Here is a 15,029-nt window from a genome sequence, read left to right on the forward strand (position 1 = left end):
ACATCATTTACCCCAAAGGGTTAACCATATATAACACATTAACCAATGAGAGTGTCCCTATCCTAATAATGTCCCATGTGACCTTAAGCCACTCCTCTTTCTTTTGATGTTGTCGATGAATACTTCCTCAAACAGAAAAATGATGTAGTCAATAAAGTGAAGAACCGTGATTTCCAGAAACTTATAGCAACGGGCTCCAGATGAAACAGGCAACCTTCTGCTTGAACTTGTATGGGCAGGCATGGACCAGAATGACAACCCAATTAGGAGGCTGTAAAACACGTTCTTGGATCTTATTTCCATATTATATTACGATCCTATCTACCAAAAAACAATTTGTCATTTCAGTACTAGTCATCAGGTGAAAGAATAAATCACATTATTACACAACTCGTGCCCCATTACATGACAGTGTATTCACAGGGAAGGCGTAACTTACCTGGATTGGGTGGGATAATACTCGCCTCCGTGTCCTTTATAAAATCATGACTTTACGTCATGAAATTAGTAAAATCTGGTAATTTTATTAAAGGACACAGAGGCTCCTATTATGCTAGTTCAAAGCTGCGTGATCACTGAAGTAGAAAAATGAGAAATTGGTCGGAAATAAAATTTTCGAAACGTAGATTCTCTGGATCAATCAGCTGCACAGAGGAGGTCTTCTAGCCTACCACCTAGAGAAACGGCTTTTGGTGCCATAGCACCCCTTACAGAATGTGATCCGTACGTGGAGGTATCAATGCCCGCCGACTCCATGATCCATTTAACCCAGCGAGATATGGTGATAGTAGAAACCGGATGGTGAGGTTGTCGGAGTGCCAGAAACAGATCTGGATACCGGGAATCACGAATCGAGACGGTCCTTGCCTCATATTCCTTGAGGCAGGCTACTGGACATAACTTAACGTTATGTGGAAGGGCTGGGTAGAAGACTGATGTAATGGATGTCTTTGTACGTCTCAATATGTTGAAGGAGACTCCTTCTGGTGTAAACAAGCGTGCCGTGAGGTCCAGTGCTCGACATCTGAGACACGTTTACAGGAGATTATACACAATAGTGTAACCAACTTAGTAGTGAGTTGCTTGACCGAGAGTTCCTCATTTCTTGGCCAATTTTTTGAAAAGTCTGAGAACTAGGCCAACATCCCATAAAGCTGCATATTTAGGTCTTGGTGGGCGTGCAAACTTGATGCCACGTAGAAGTCGACACACCACTGGGTGCTTTCCTGCTTGGAGTCCATTCCAGCCTTGATGGCCCGCCGAGATCGCTGATCTATACAAGTTAATTGTATGATATGCCAGACCATAGTCGTAAAGTGAAGTCAGGAAACTCAGAACCTGACTCACATTTGCAGATATGGGATCCATGTACCAACCATTTCATGCGTTCCAGGCATGTAGGTACGACTTCCTTGCTCCTGCCAGGAGATCCAGAGTTGCCTGTGGAACATTTGTGGGTAATAGGGTCCCCTGAGAGGAGCCATGCCAAGAGTTTGAGATGTCCCTGAAGTAAAAGGGGGTGTGAGTTCATGTCGGAATCCCTTATGAGGTCGGTTGTCACCGGTAGTAATCTCGGGAGATCTATGGACCAGGGTTGAGACGTCCAAAAGGGGGTTATGAGGATCAGGGAGGTTCGGTGATGTCTGAGATGCAGTAGAGTTCGTGCGATGAGGGAGAAAGGAGGGAAAACGTAGTGGCGGGTTTTCGGCCATGGTTGGAGGAAAGCATCCGTCACCAGAGCTTCCGGATCCGGCCTCCAGCTGAAGAATTTTTGCAAATGTGTGTTCAAACGTGACGCAAAGAGATCGATGTCCGGGGGCCCCAAAGTGATTGTAAGTGGCTGAAGATGAAAGGGTTCATCCGCCAGTCGCTGGCATCTCGTAGGTGTCTGGATTTCCAATCCGCCACTACGTTGGACATCCCCGGAATGTACTCTGCTTGTACTGAAATGTTGTGGTCCAGACAGAATTGCCAGAAATCTTTCACCAGTTCTGCTAGTATTGTTGACCTCGTGCCCCCGAGGTGGTTGATATACCGGACCGTTGATGTATTGTCCATGCGTAATAGAATGGAGCAGTTGGTCGATATACTTAAAAGACTCCGTAGAGCAAACGGTCCTGCTAGCAGTTCTAGGCAGTTGATATGTAGTTTCTGTTCCTCTAGGAACCATTTTCCTCCGGTGGAGATAGCTCCACAGCGAGCTCCCCAGCCAAGCATGCTTGCATCGTATTCCACTATGATGTCTGGGGTGGTTCCCGAAGATCGCTCGGCCGTTCCATGCTTCCATGTGTTGTAGCCACCACTTTAATTCCTCTTTGATGGTGCAGTTGAGAGGAACAGAGTCTGAGTATGAGTGCCCTGAGCGAAGGTATTTGGCTTTCAGTCGTTGGAGTGCCCTGTAGTGCAGAGGCCCAGGGAATATGGCTTGGATTGACGCTGAGAGGAGGCCGACAATCCTGGCCAGTTGTCTCAAGGTAAGAATGGGACATGCTAAAGTCCGCCTGATTTCCTTTTTGATGGATTTGACTTTGGCTGTTGGGAGTAGGAGTGCTCCGTTCACAGCATCTATAGTGAATCCCAGGAATTCTTTTGACTGAGAGGGTTTGGTGACCGACTTCTCCCAGTTGATTAGAAACCCCAGTTTTTCTAGTAGAGTCCTCGTCCACGAGAAATGTTCGTGGAGCAGATGAGGGTCTTCCGCCATTATGAGGATATCGTCCAGGTATATTATGAGTCGAACTCCTCTGCTGCGTAGGAGGGCGACCACTGGTTTCATGAGCTTCGTGAAGCACCATGGTGCCGACGATAGGAGAAAAACGGTAGGCATTTGAATCGCCATAAGGTCTCTTCCCATTGGAATTGTAGGAAGTTTTGGCACTCTTCGGCCATCGGAACCGTGAGGTACGCATCCTTCAAGTCAAGCTTGACCATCCAGTCCCCTGTAAGCAGGAGATCTCTTAGAGAGTGGATGCCTTCCATCTTGAAGTGGTGGTATGTGACAAATATGTTTAGGGGTCGTAGGTTGATGACTGGACGGACGCCTCTGCCCTTTTTGGGAACCAGGAAGAGGTTGCTTAAGAAACCCGGTGTGAGAGGGAGGACTTCTGCAATAGCGCCCTTGGAGGCTAAGGCTTGTACTTCTTGAGATATTAGGTATTGGTCGTGAGTGGGAAACACCATGCGGTTGGGGGGTTGTATTTGAACAGGGTAGTGTACAAAATATATAGAGTATCCCTGAACAGTGTGAAGGATTCATGCATTTGCAGTGAGCTTGCGCCATGCAGTGACAAAATGACACAGTCTGCCCCCTACCATAGTTAGTGAAGCCAGATGTCGAGGTATAGAACTTACCATAAGGTTGTCGGCCATAGGAAGAACCTCTGGGTCCCCGAGACTGCCATGGTCTGCCCCGGATTGGGAAGAACGGTGTGGTAGTTCTGGGTTCAGGTGTTGTAAGCCTGGACTGTATGGGGCCTCGGTAGCCCCGGTATGAACCCCGTGGTGCTCGGCCGGGCTGACGACCCCAATATCTGCCGGCCCCGCCAAAAACTCTCTGGTGGAACACTCGTTTCATGTTGGCCTGAGCTTTATCAAGTGCCGTAAAGGTGCCTACATATGTGCCTAGCTCTTTAACAAAAGTATCTCCAAATAGGAGGGCTTTTGCCTGGGGTCCAGGCTCTGAAATAGCTAGGTTCTATTTTTATCAAGATTGCCCTGCGTTGTTCTGTGGCTACCGCCGTATTGGCATTGCCCAGCAGGCATACGGCTCGCTGGATCCACCCCCTGAGTGCCTCTAAATCCACCGGGGTACCACCTGTTATTGCGCCTTCGACCATGTCGAACATTTTGGCAATTGGCCCTAGGATATCCAAGACCTTGTCCTGGCAATTACGCCAGGCAAAATCCAGGCCCTTCTTGGCTTTCCAGCCTGATTTCCCCAAGAATTGGGCAATTTTTGGGTCTACGTCCGGGGTGGCATATCCGGAATAGTGGGGCGTGGGCTTTCCGCCCAGAGTTTGCTCCGTGCCACCTTGTCGAGTGGTTTTCTAATACGAGCAGCGATATATTTTGCAATGTGCTCTAGGGGATACCACTCCGAGGATCTCGGGTGTTGCAAGGTGTCGGGGTCAAAAGTGGGTTCGCCTTGTGGATCAACCAGGGCGGAGTCGTCTACTCCATCTTTGGAGTCTGCTCCCGCTCCAGTCATGGAGCTGTGCTCAGGGAGATAAAAAACTGGGGTCATAAAAGTCCTCCTCATCGGACTCGCTCTGTGCCTCCTCTTGCTCCGACTCAGATTCGGAGGATTCAATAAGGGCTCGAGCCCTTTTCCAATTCCTCACCGATTTTGCCTGGTGGGGGGCTCCTTATTGTGGTTCAACCACATGATCTGTGACAGGACGTACCCTGTCCGTCTGTATTGTTTTGGAGGCATTTTTGTCCAGGTGGTTTGACTTTTTGACGGCCTTACGCCCCTTAGGGGCTACCGGATTATCCTCTGGGGGGTTAGAAGTGGAGGATTTCAGTGCCTTGGTAATTGACAGTGAGATATTGTCTGACATGGCCCCCATAGCGGTAAATATGGCCTGTGTCACGGACTTCGTCATAGCCGCGTCCAGGAGGGAATGCAACTCTTCAGAGTCCATTTTTTCCTGTGGCCCTTCAATCATTGCGTGGCCAGGAGGAAAGGATTAAATGACCGACAGATAAATATTTTTAGCCTTAACTGGGCACTACTATCTGTGGAGTAGGAGTGTGACAGTTTAGCAGCTAGCTAAATAAGCCAACAGCTAAAGAGGCACCAGCTATTTAAGCAATACAGCTTTAAGAGGCACCAGCTATTTAAGCAATACAGCTTTAAGAGGCACCAGCTATTTAAGCAATACAGCTTTAAGAGGCACCAGCTATTTAAGCAATACAGCTTTAAGAGGCACCAGCTATTTAAGCAATACAGCTTTAAGAGGCACCAGCTATTTAAGCAATACAGCTTTAAGAGGCACCAGCTATTTAAGCAATACAGCTTTAAGAGGTACCAGCTATTTAAGCAATACAGCTTTAAGAGGTACCAGCTATTTAAGCAATACAGCTTTAAGAGGTACCAGCTATTTAAGCAATACAGCTTTAAGAGGCACAAGTAAAACAATATGCAAAGCTGAGTAACAAGAAAAAACTAGGCACAGTTAGAGCAGTAGAGCAGGCTAGTAACACAGACACGTTCCCACCCCCAGGTGAGCGTATTGGCCGCGTTAGGAAAAAGCACGGCAAAACCGCCAATCAAAACATGGCCGCCGCGATGCGCACTCGCTATGTGCGCATGCGCGAGCGGCACTTAGCCGCGGCTAACGCCGAGAACCGCCGGGACCGCGGGAAACAGACCCAGTGCGAGGAAGGAGCCCTTCAAAGCAGGATGGTAGAAAAGCCTGGTCAGAAGATAATCAATCAAACTGACCAGGTGACTGAGGGAGGGGAGGGAAAAGGGAGCAACAAACACAGCAATAAAACAGTGATAAAAAACAAATAATTTACCACAGAAAAAAGGACAAATAAGGCATAGGTAATGCAACAAGGTTAAATGAAGGCAAATGTACCAAACTAAACAGAGATAAATAGATAATTTTCCAGATATGTAGAGAGATGTAAAATTGTACTTAGCTGAGGAGGCAGCAGCAAAAGAAAGAGGAGTGGCTTAAGGTCACATGGGACATTATTAGGATAGGGACACTCTCATTGGTTAATGTGTTATATATGGTTAACCCTTTGGGGTAAATTATGTTATTTAAATTTTGTTGAATATTTACAGTATTTCTCTCTTTTGCTGCTGAGGAATAAAAGAAAGAGAATAAGCATAATAGGAGCCTCCGTGTCCTTTAATAAAATCCATCCAAATATCAAGTGTATCCTACAAAGAAATAAATCTATAGTTACTATATGGTCATTCCTTTTATAGCAAAACAAAGTTTATAGCGCCCTGCTCCCGCCCCCCTTCTCCACCGGGTAAATCCACCGGGTAAATAAAGGCTTTAAAAAAACAACTTTATTTAGTGGTCTGATGTCCTTCGATGAGTGGGCGCTAATGCGCATTTTTGTTGGCAATGTTAACACCAAATATCAACCCCCCAACTCTATACCAATCCTACTCTTCCCTACAATATTTAGAACCCTAAAGGCTGTATGCAGCACTACCTTCTCGTATTGCATACAGCTTATCTGTCAGTCTGAAGATAAATATGGCCCCATGAGGGGAGCCCCAGGTATAGATTGATAGCCAGAATTCCCAAAGTGGGCGGATGGATTTAACCCTGCCCATACCAAAATGTTAGGGCATGTCATTAAACCCAAACATTGTTCTTATTTAAAACCGTGGCTGAGGATAGAATGTGTTAACTAAGCACTTACCTTGATGTGCAATATGGCAGTTCCGGGAGGATGAGCGTCTGTTATGGATCTTAACAACTTTCCTCCAGCCAGATCCCACATTGTAATCTGCAAGAGAAATTATAACCCCATGTTCACTGCAATGTAAACACACAGTTAAGGATTTACAAATAGCAATTTGTCTGCATTTTTAAGTAAAAAATGTACGACTAATGTCTTCTGCTATTGTGAATGGGCTACATTACATTAGCTGCAACACTTGCACTACAGCAACTCAAATACAACCGTAAAACAAATACACTGGATTTTCATTTATTTTGTTTTTTAGCTTATAGGTACTTCTGAATATTGTACAATAGAATTATTTACAAATCCACACATTTAGAATCAGCAGCTGCTGCACTCAGGTCCACAATGAATGTAGTCATAGGAACAATTAAAGATCACCAGATAAAATAAATAAAAAAATCCATATAACAAAATGAATAATAAAACGTCTGCACCGATAAGTAAATGAGCCATATACTAATATTGTTACTAGAGAAGTTGAGTTTCATATTAGCTCCCAAGATGGACTGGGTGAATTTGGATGAGATGCTAAGGAATCTTTTACCCCATTTTTTTCTTTGCATAATTTTTTTTTTTTTTTTATTCTTTATTTTTGTTGTGCACAAATAACAATTGGTCTTGCGCTGCCACAAAAGCAGGAGCAAGCGCTTAGACACACAAAGCATAACTGTGGCATTAGATATAACTGCACATTTTATATATGTTAGCGAAAGATAAATGAGTAGAACGAGGTGCAGATTGAGATGGGTATCTTAAGAGCTGTATGCACCCAGATTAGTCTGGTTTGAATAGGCAATGATTAAATAATAAAAGAATAATACAGCGAGAGGTGTATATTGTGGCGCATAACAAGGTAAGTCCCCTAGAGGGTCCCCCTATTGAGAGTGTAGAAGGTCTTGAGACAGGATCATCTTAGGGCCAGCGGCATATCAACATTATTCATGAGAGAGAGTAAGTCTCTTTTAAGTCCAGCACCAGGGGAGTTCATTGCCCATTGCATCAATCAGCCTATGCCCTCCAACGGCCAGACCCCCATCTCTGGGAGTGTGCCACACCGCTTGCCTCGTGGCATACATGTAGGCGGGTGGGCTCTTGTGAGCAACTGGTCACCCCTTCTCACCTTGTCCCCTGCTGGCAGACCTTTGTTGGCCTCTAGGGTGTTAGGGAGAAGCTTGTGTGGCTTGTGCTTCACTGCTCGCTGCTGTCTTTTCCTCCGCCTCTGGTGCCCCGCTCGGATGCATGTGGGTGCTGGGCGGCTTTGTGGGCGCCGGATCGCTTGATGGGAGTAGATGGTTGGTGTCCGCCGTGAAAGAGTGGGAGGCCGTGGTGGGGCAGGCTGATATAGTACTCCCTCCAACTTCCTCCAGAATGCATCAAAGTGGTTATTCAGCCGTGTGAGGATGTCTTGTGAAGCATCTTTGGGGCCATCGACACATGCAGTGTCCGCCATCTTAGGTAGGTTTCCGTTTGCTAGCGACATCCCACTTCGCGGAATGCTTGGGGTAGCCTCTCTGGGGTGGACCGGGATCACCCCCGCCGGTCCATGGGGGAGTAGCAGGGCTTGCTCGTTCTGAAAGCGACTTCAGCATCCCTCCAGGTCAGGGGAGCAGCCGCCTCCCCCGCCCGGTGTGTACCAGGCCGCAAAGTCGTTTGTGGTGCCAGCTGGCCCCAATCGAGTCTAGTAGCGTCCCTCTGTGTGCCCTTTGTTGCAGGTGGCAAGTGGGTGTTCGGGATTGCTATTTGTTTTGCTTGTGTGAGCCGTGGTTTGCTTTTTTTGGCAAGTCTGTGCGGGAGCTCATGGAAATCACGACTCCCCGCCATGATGGTCAGGGCCCCCCCCCCCCTTTGCATAATTTTTTTAACATTTTGTACAGTGTCAGGGTGTAACACATGAAATGGGTACTGTATTGTATTTCAGTAAAAAGTACTTTTCTACTAAGAATCAAGCTATCCTAGCTAGAGAACATTTATGGTTTCCCTGAGTTACTGTCGGCTTCCACATCAGAAACACGCAGGAATGTGTTTACTTAATTTTCGTGTGAATTCCAGTCTATTTATAAACGATTACAGTGAAAGCTGTTACTTTATGTGAACTTTATGTTTCCTTTTTTAAGTTTGTATTGGGAGGCAAGAAAGCAAGGGTGAAAATGAAAGTTCTTTCCAGAGTCATCAGACAGATGCTGGAAATGTAATGTTAATGAAGGCAATCGGATTCATGCATGGTGGCAATGTGCACCCATAAACAAATTCTGGAAAGATGTAATCAATGTAATATACAAAAAAATAGAAAATGAAATTAGTCTTCAAGTCTGAAGTGGTCCTGTTAAAGCGGAACTGGCCAAAAATGCCAAAAAAAGACACTAATGTTGATGCTACATATTATTATGGCAGCTAAATGACACAAGTCATATGGCAGGCAAAAATGGAAACTGGTATCCTGGTGAACTTAGGAAATAGATGTACTCAAATAGAAAACTGGGATACATGGATAAACAAAATAGAAACGTCAACCAAACAAATAAAATTCCATAGAGTTAAAAAGTGACTCCTCTTCTCCCCTGATTCTTTTTTTTTTTTTTTGGAAGGGGTGGGGGGGTTAAATAACTACAAACTGGAGCTGGAAGTAATATGTTATTTCTCCTCTCTCCTGACCTTAGTATGTAATAATCAAGTCGGGCATAACTTATATTCAATTTCAGAGAGGGGAGGTGACAGGGAAGAGGAGGAGATGGGATGAACATATAGAACTCCCCGAAACGGGCAGATAAACAGAATAAAAAAATGAATTGGAATATAATGGATGCAAGATGTGCTCTCTCTCTCCAAAGGTAAGCAGGGAAAGAAGATTGATAGATATGAACTCACAATAGGATTTATTAAATACAAACATAAAATAAACTTTCCACACACAGAATAAAGGCCTTTAGGTATGATTGCACAAAAAGCTTATTCTTGTAAGAGTGTAAAGCATTTCTTGCATAATGTACTTATTTGTTTTTTTCATTTTCATAAAAACAAGCAAAAGAGTAACATTATGCCTAATATTATAAGACAAGTAATAAACAGTCTTGTGTAGTGAATTTCTGCAATGACAAAAAATTAAACCAACTCTAAAGCGTTAGAACGGGGTTAGGCAACCGGTGGCACACCATACTGCTCTTATAACCCTAATGCTGGGAAAGCGTCAGGGGAGATGTAGGCCGCAAAATCTGGAGTGTCCCTGTCCCTAGATATATTCGGCCCTCCCTCCCCTTTAAAAAAAAAAAAAAAAAAAAAGTTTTACTCACCTTTTAACAACGTCTATGCTCTCTCTGAGTTGTTTACCTTTCCGCCTCCCATGTCACAGAAGAGACATGGTCTCCGCCATAATGGTCTATTTAATGATCCTCATAGAAGCGTATTGGGGACCTGACACTGACCCAAGCTTCCCAATAGGAAAGCATTAAAGCATTGCTTTTCTATGAGGGCTTCCACATCATGTTACCGTGTTTTACACTGTCAATGCCGTGGAAGCTCCTCTAGTAGCTGTCAGTACGACAGCCACTAGAAGTAGACTTACCCTGCAATGCAATGCAGTTTCTAAAAAAACCAAAAAACATTACAGCGTTAAATAGGACAGAACCACTGTACCCAATGGCAATGTTTACTACAGAATGAAGCTGGGGTAAGAGGGGCTAAGACAAATGAGAATGGGGCCAGGATGGGAAAGAAATGGATCGGGGCAAGAGAGGAGGAAAATAATTTAACGAATTTGTTAAAATTTACTGAACTGTTAGATTTACACAATCTTAAACGTTTTATACAATATCATGAGACCGATCAGAGAAAGCGCTGCATGGTTGAACAGTGAGGTTGAATGTGCGGCTGGTTACAGGAATTATACAGAACAAGAAAGACAAACACTTTTATTACCTGTCCTTTAGCAAAGCCACAGAGAAGTCTAGAGCAATCATTGTTAATACTTAGGGCAGAAACCGCTCCATATTGTGCACCAAGAGCTGTGCTGCCCAGGCAGAGACGAAGTGCCTGGTTGGTGTCTGCAAAAAAAGTGAAACAGTTCATTAACAAGTCCGACTGAATCAACAATAATACACATTGTATGTTCCATAAAACAGAGAAGTGAATGTACAGACAGACACTCACCCAAAAAAGAAACTACTGGAAATTACAAATTGGATTGTTTTAAGCATACATGATTACATTGATGTTAAACTGTGTTTGCTAAGTTGAACTCATATATTGAGATACATTTTTTAAACTGCCAATATGTATGTTGTTTTATCACATTTACAATATATGTATATTACAATATATATATATATATATATATATATATTTTTTTTTTTTTTTTTAATCTTTAAAAGCATGACTGCATTTATTTTCTATTCTTTATGGGTTGATGAGGTATGTTGTTGCATGATTAAAGTCAGCTTTAATTAAATAACATTTATTTTTTGAACTCTCAGAAAAGAAATGTCTTCATGTGTAATGGGAACAGCGTTATTCAACATCCCTATTGAAAATCAGAAAACATGAATGTTTGCTGTATCCTATAGATGATTTTAAAATGCTTGTAAAATGTACAGGACAGCCATTAGTTGCCAATGGTGATGATCTGCCCATTGTCAACAGGATAACTGGATACGTCTTCATGGCTTGCTTCAAGAGCTAATTTGTACGCGTGTCCATATTTAAATGGAAAGGGCACAAAAAAGCAAAATATCAGGTACCTTATTCATTTCATTAATGATAAAACAGATCCCATCCAATAAGTGAATAAGATAAAAGGAGGAGAGGTGAGAGTGATGGATTTAATGAAGCTGTGTCCTATGTAAGTATGACATACAGGCCCTCCAACATAGCCTACAGACATCGGGCATAAATGCTGCAATGCTAATCGAGGAGTGTTTTTGTAAAGCTTTGAGCTCTTCACACAGATGCAGGCTGCGTCTATATATCTATAGTATTACACACACTCTCTGTCTTTCTCTATACATTACTCTGAAATTTCATGCTGTACAGTATAACACATATAAAAGGAGTTTTATGCAGTTTGCCCCAACACTGCATCAGGGGTTCCTTGGTAAACATTCAAAATCAATTATTTGAAGGTTACATTGATTTCATGATGGGATTTTTACAGGGAAAAAAAGAAGAGGTCGTGCAATATCCTCCATAGACATGCTGTACTCTCATGCATGTGTGACAGTACAGCACTGACGTATGATCCTAGAGGATGACGCGCCAGACCTGAAGAAAGAAGATGGTTGCGACCACGGGAGACAGTATGAAATACGTATATCTACCTTTTGGAGAAACTTTCTCTAGCCATGGAGTTATAGCATAACACTTTGATTCATTTGGCTTTACGGTCAAAGTAAATCACTTGACTCCAGCATCGAAACACTTTTTGGGAAAAAGACCCCATTCAATAAGTCTGCACCAACACCAACTGATGAGTTGCGTATGGAGACCCACACTTAGTCATGGAATAAGGCTAAAAACAGGTCTCCGTATGAAACGCGTTCATTGGTCCAGACTTATACAACGTGCTCTTTTTCGCAGAAAAGTGTTTTAACGCTGCAATGATTTAGCTGGTGTTTCATGAGTCTAGCGATAATCACTAGCAGCATGTCCTGCTTTACAAATATGTTGCCATCAGTAGATTTAAGTACTGTATTTATTTATTTTTTTACTACTTATAACTAACCTTTGCTGCATGCACTGGGCCACCACACACCAAGTGGCGATGTCACCATCGGGGGTCTTTGCAAAGACTCCAGAACTTGACACAGTTGCAGCAGCATTAAACAGATGAAGGAAATTGCACTTTTGAGGACATAACTGCCTTACTATTGGTCTCCATCTGTACACAATGGAAGTTACTTCTGTTTTGTTGTGTTTAATCAGAACGGTTAAAAGTTGTGTTATTTTTTTTCCTTCTGCTCCCTGTGCCTTAACCATAATATTCCCTCATCCCTTGCCTTTGTTGATATTAAATATGTCTACTTTGACCCTGATCACAATATCTGGGCACAGTCTTCTCCTCTGCTCATGATGTATGATGCTGCTTGCCCATCTATTTCACTGATGGATTGTGGGTAAATTTGATTAGTTACTGAATCAGAACCTTTCTTTAAGCCTCACCTATTGTCACGTTTGGTCTGCTTGACAGTGGTGCCAGGAGTGCCCTGGTATTTAATCAAAACCATTCTAGAATGGTTTAAATACTTACCTAAGTTCTGTCAGGTGCTACTCCCCATCTTCACTGCATCAGCCTGCTTAGGAGCTTCTTTTAGCTTTCCTAAACAAAGCCCTGGCTATCAATCTCATAGGTAGAGAGTGTTATCTGAGCTCTCTCAACCAATGAGCTAAGCCCTGTCCCACTCTCTGTCTGATGCAGTAGGGGCAGGGAGCGGTGTCTGGCAGACCCTAAGAAAAAAGTCAAACCACGCTAAAAACGATTTGACAACTTACATTGAGGTACACTCCTGTCACCATTACAACTACAGCGCAAGTATTCCTTTAAAGTAATATCTTGCCTTATTACTTCTACAGGACACTGCTGTTACTATTGTTCATTGGGAAGAGTGATATACATACATATTATCACTAACATTCATAATGCATCAACATATTTAGCAGCACTGATTGAGTAATATTTTTAGTTGAACTTTATTAATTCAGAATATACTGAACACTAATAAATTCAAAATCAATTACCAGAATTTGCCAGCAGGACAAATACCATTGGGGAAACATAAGAAAATAATCATGCATACATTTTTTAACAAAGGCATGCAAATGTAAATACTTCCTGTTAATGTCCTTGTGCATTGTTCCAGGAACTAGAAAAGCATTTCTTTCATTTACATGAGTGTTATGAGCAGCCATCAGTTAGTGTAACAGAATGAGACATCAACGGAGCCATCCACAATATACATAACACACATTGCTACCCATAATGCTCTGCATGCAAAATCCAGCTCCCCGTACCTTTGCCTTCATAGTTCCATGAAGTTAGGAAAAGAGGCAGAAAAAAGGTAATACAATTAGAACTCGGGAGGAATATTAAACAACACTTCCACCAGTTCAGTTTATGCCATAGATTGAAATTACATGGACAATAAACATATGTACAATTGTTGCTTATTTTTATATAGTGCAGTGTGTCAATGTCCAGGGAATGTCACATGAAGGAAAGGATGAATTCATTGCAGTTCAGTGTCCATAGGGATCATTTTATCATAGTGATTGAATACTCTATGACAGAGGACAATGGCTCAAAGCTATAAACATGATTTGGCACAAAAGCCTTCTATTATGCACTTTAAGCATGGATTTTGAGACAATAATTCAAAGCCTATACACACTGACAACTTTAGAGCAAGAACACAAATCATAAACTTCAAATTAACCTAATTTACATGGTAGGAAATACCGTGCTAATCTAAAATATTTCTTACAGAAAAAACTAACCAAATATTAAGGCCAGGCCATGAGATGTTCCTACTGCGATCAGGTTAGATACCGCCTATAAAGAAACAGAGAAAGTGCCATTATATCCAAGTGAAATTATAAGTAGAAATAGCAGGAATATCATAAGTTCTTTAACAGCAAACATCCACTATGCATGACAGTGGTTATTTAAATTGGAGCAGTCACCATGGAAACCATTGCAATGCTTCTGCTTGTTCCCTATTTATTATAATGACTCCCAAATTTGTATCAGCTACTTGCATTGTGAAGAACCTCTGAGAAGAGAGAGAGATCTAAAAGAACGCTATTTTGGGCTGTATTATTGTAGTGTGCATTTAAAAAGCACCCACCAACAAGTAAATAGAAGTGAATCAATACAATAGATTATAACTAATTTAAGAGTAATAATTCTTGCATCATGTTAACATGTATGGGTTACTGCATGTAATAGAAGCAAATGGGAAAATGTCCATACTATTATTTACTAGGGACTGGGAACAAATGCTGTAAAGTCAAGAAATCATAAATATTTTACCCCCCCAAAAATGGAGAGTATAAGAAAATGTGGGCCTTTGGATAAGTATTTCTGTGATGAATCCATTCTTTACATCTGCGCCTCATTGACAGCTATTTATGAAAAGCAATTTGGGGCCAAACACCTGAAGGAGGAACAGCTGGCAATGTATTCAGTGGCACGTTCTTGCTGCTTGTGTTACTTTTAGAACTTTAAATAAATCATTTTATAGACAAACAGACCTAAAAACAGGTATGTAAAACAGACTAGGAATACTCACTATTGCTGTCGGTAACCCGGCATCCACTTTATCCTGTAGAAAGTAAAGCAGGTTAGAGTATATTTAGAATTAACTCACATCCCCTCTACTTGGCATTTTCTTACTAGAGGTAGTGACAGCTAACTTTGAAACAGCAACCGTTTGTAACCTACATTTGCTCTTAGGCTCAGTAAGTCTTTAGGCTGACAAAGAATCTTGGGAAATCTAGTTCACCAACTTTACTGCTATATGCCACCATCAAAGCCATAAGAAAACAAAGAATTTACTATACTATATGCCCCCCCCCCTTCACCCCCATAAATACATAGTATATAA

The 15,029-nt window shown here is 42.5% G+C and overlaps 1 protein-coding gene across 2 annotated transcripts in view; it reads right to left on the reverse strand.

The window, feature by feature from the left end:
* The window catches only part of VPS8 (VPS8 subunit of CORVET complex), a 166,978-nt gene that overhangs the window by 143,555 nt on the left and 8,394 nt on the right, over positions 1-15,029 (reverse strand). For both annotated transcript variants that reach the window (XM_063429889.1, XM_063429890.1), the window contains exons 6-9: positions 14,715-14,747; positions 13,921-13,975; positions 10,354-10,478; positions 6,394-6,480 (exon numbers count right to left, since the gene is read on the reverse strand). In XM_063429889.1, coding sequence (XP_063285959.1) covers positions 6,394-6,480; positions 10,354-10,478; positions 13,921-13,975; positions 14,715-14,747 — 300 coding nt within the window. The remainder of the gene's footprint in view (positions 1-6,393; positions 6,481-10,353; positions 10,479-13,920; positions 13,976-14,714; positions 14,748-15,029) is intronic.

The sequence above is a fragment of the Pelobates fuscus genome, chromosome 8, assembly GCF_036172605.1.
Source record: "Pelobates fuscus isolate aPelFus1 chromosome 8, aPelFus1.pri, whole genome shotgun sequence".
NCBI lineage: Eukaryota > Metazoa > Chordata > Amphibia > Anura > Pelobatidae > Pelobates > Pelobates fuscus.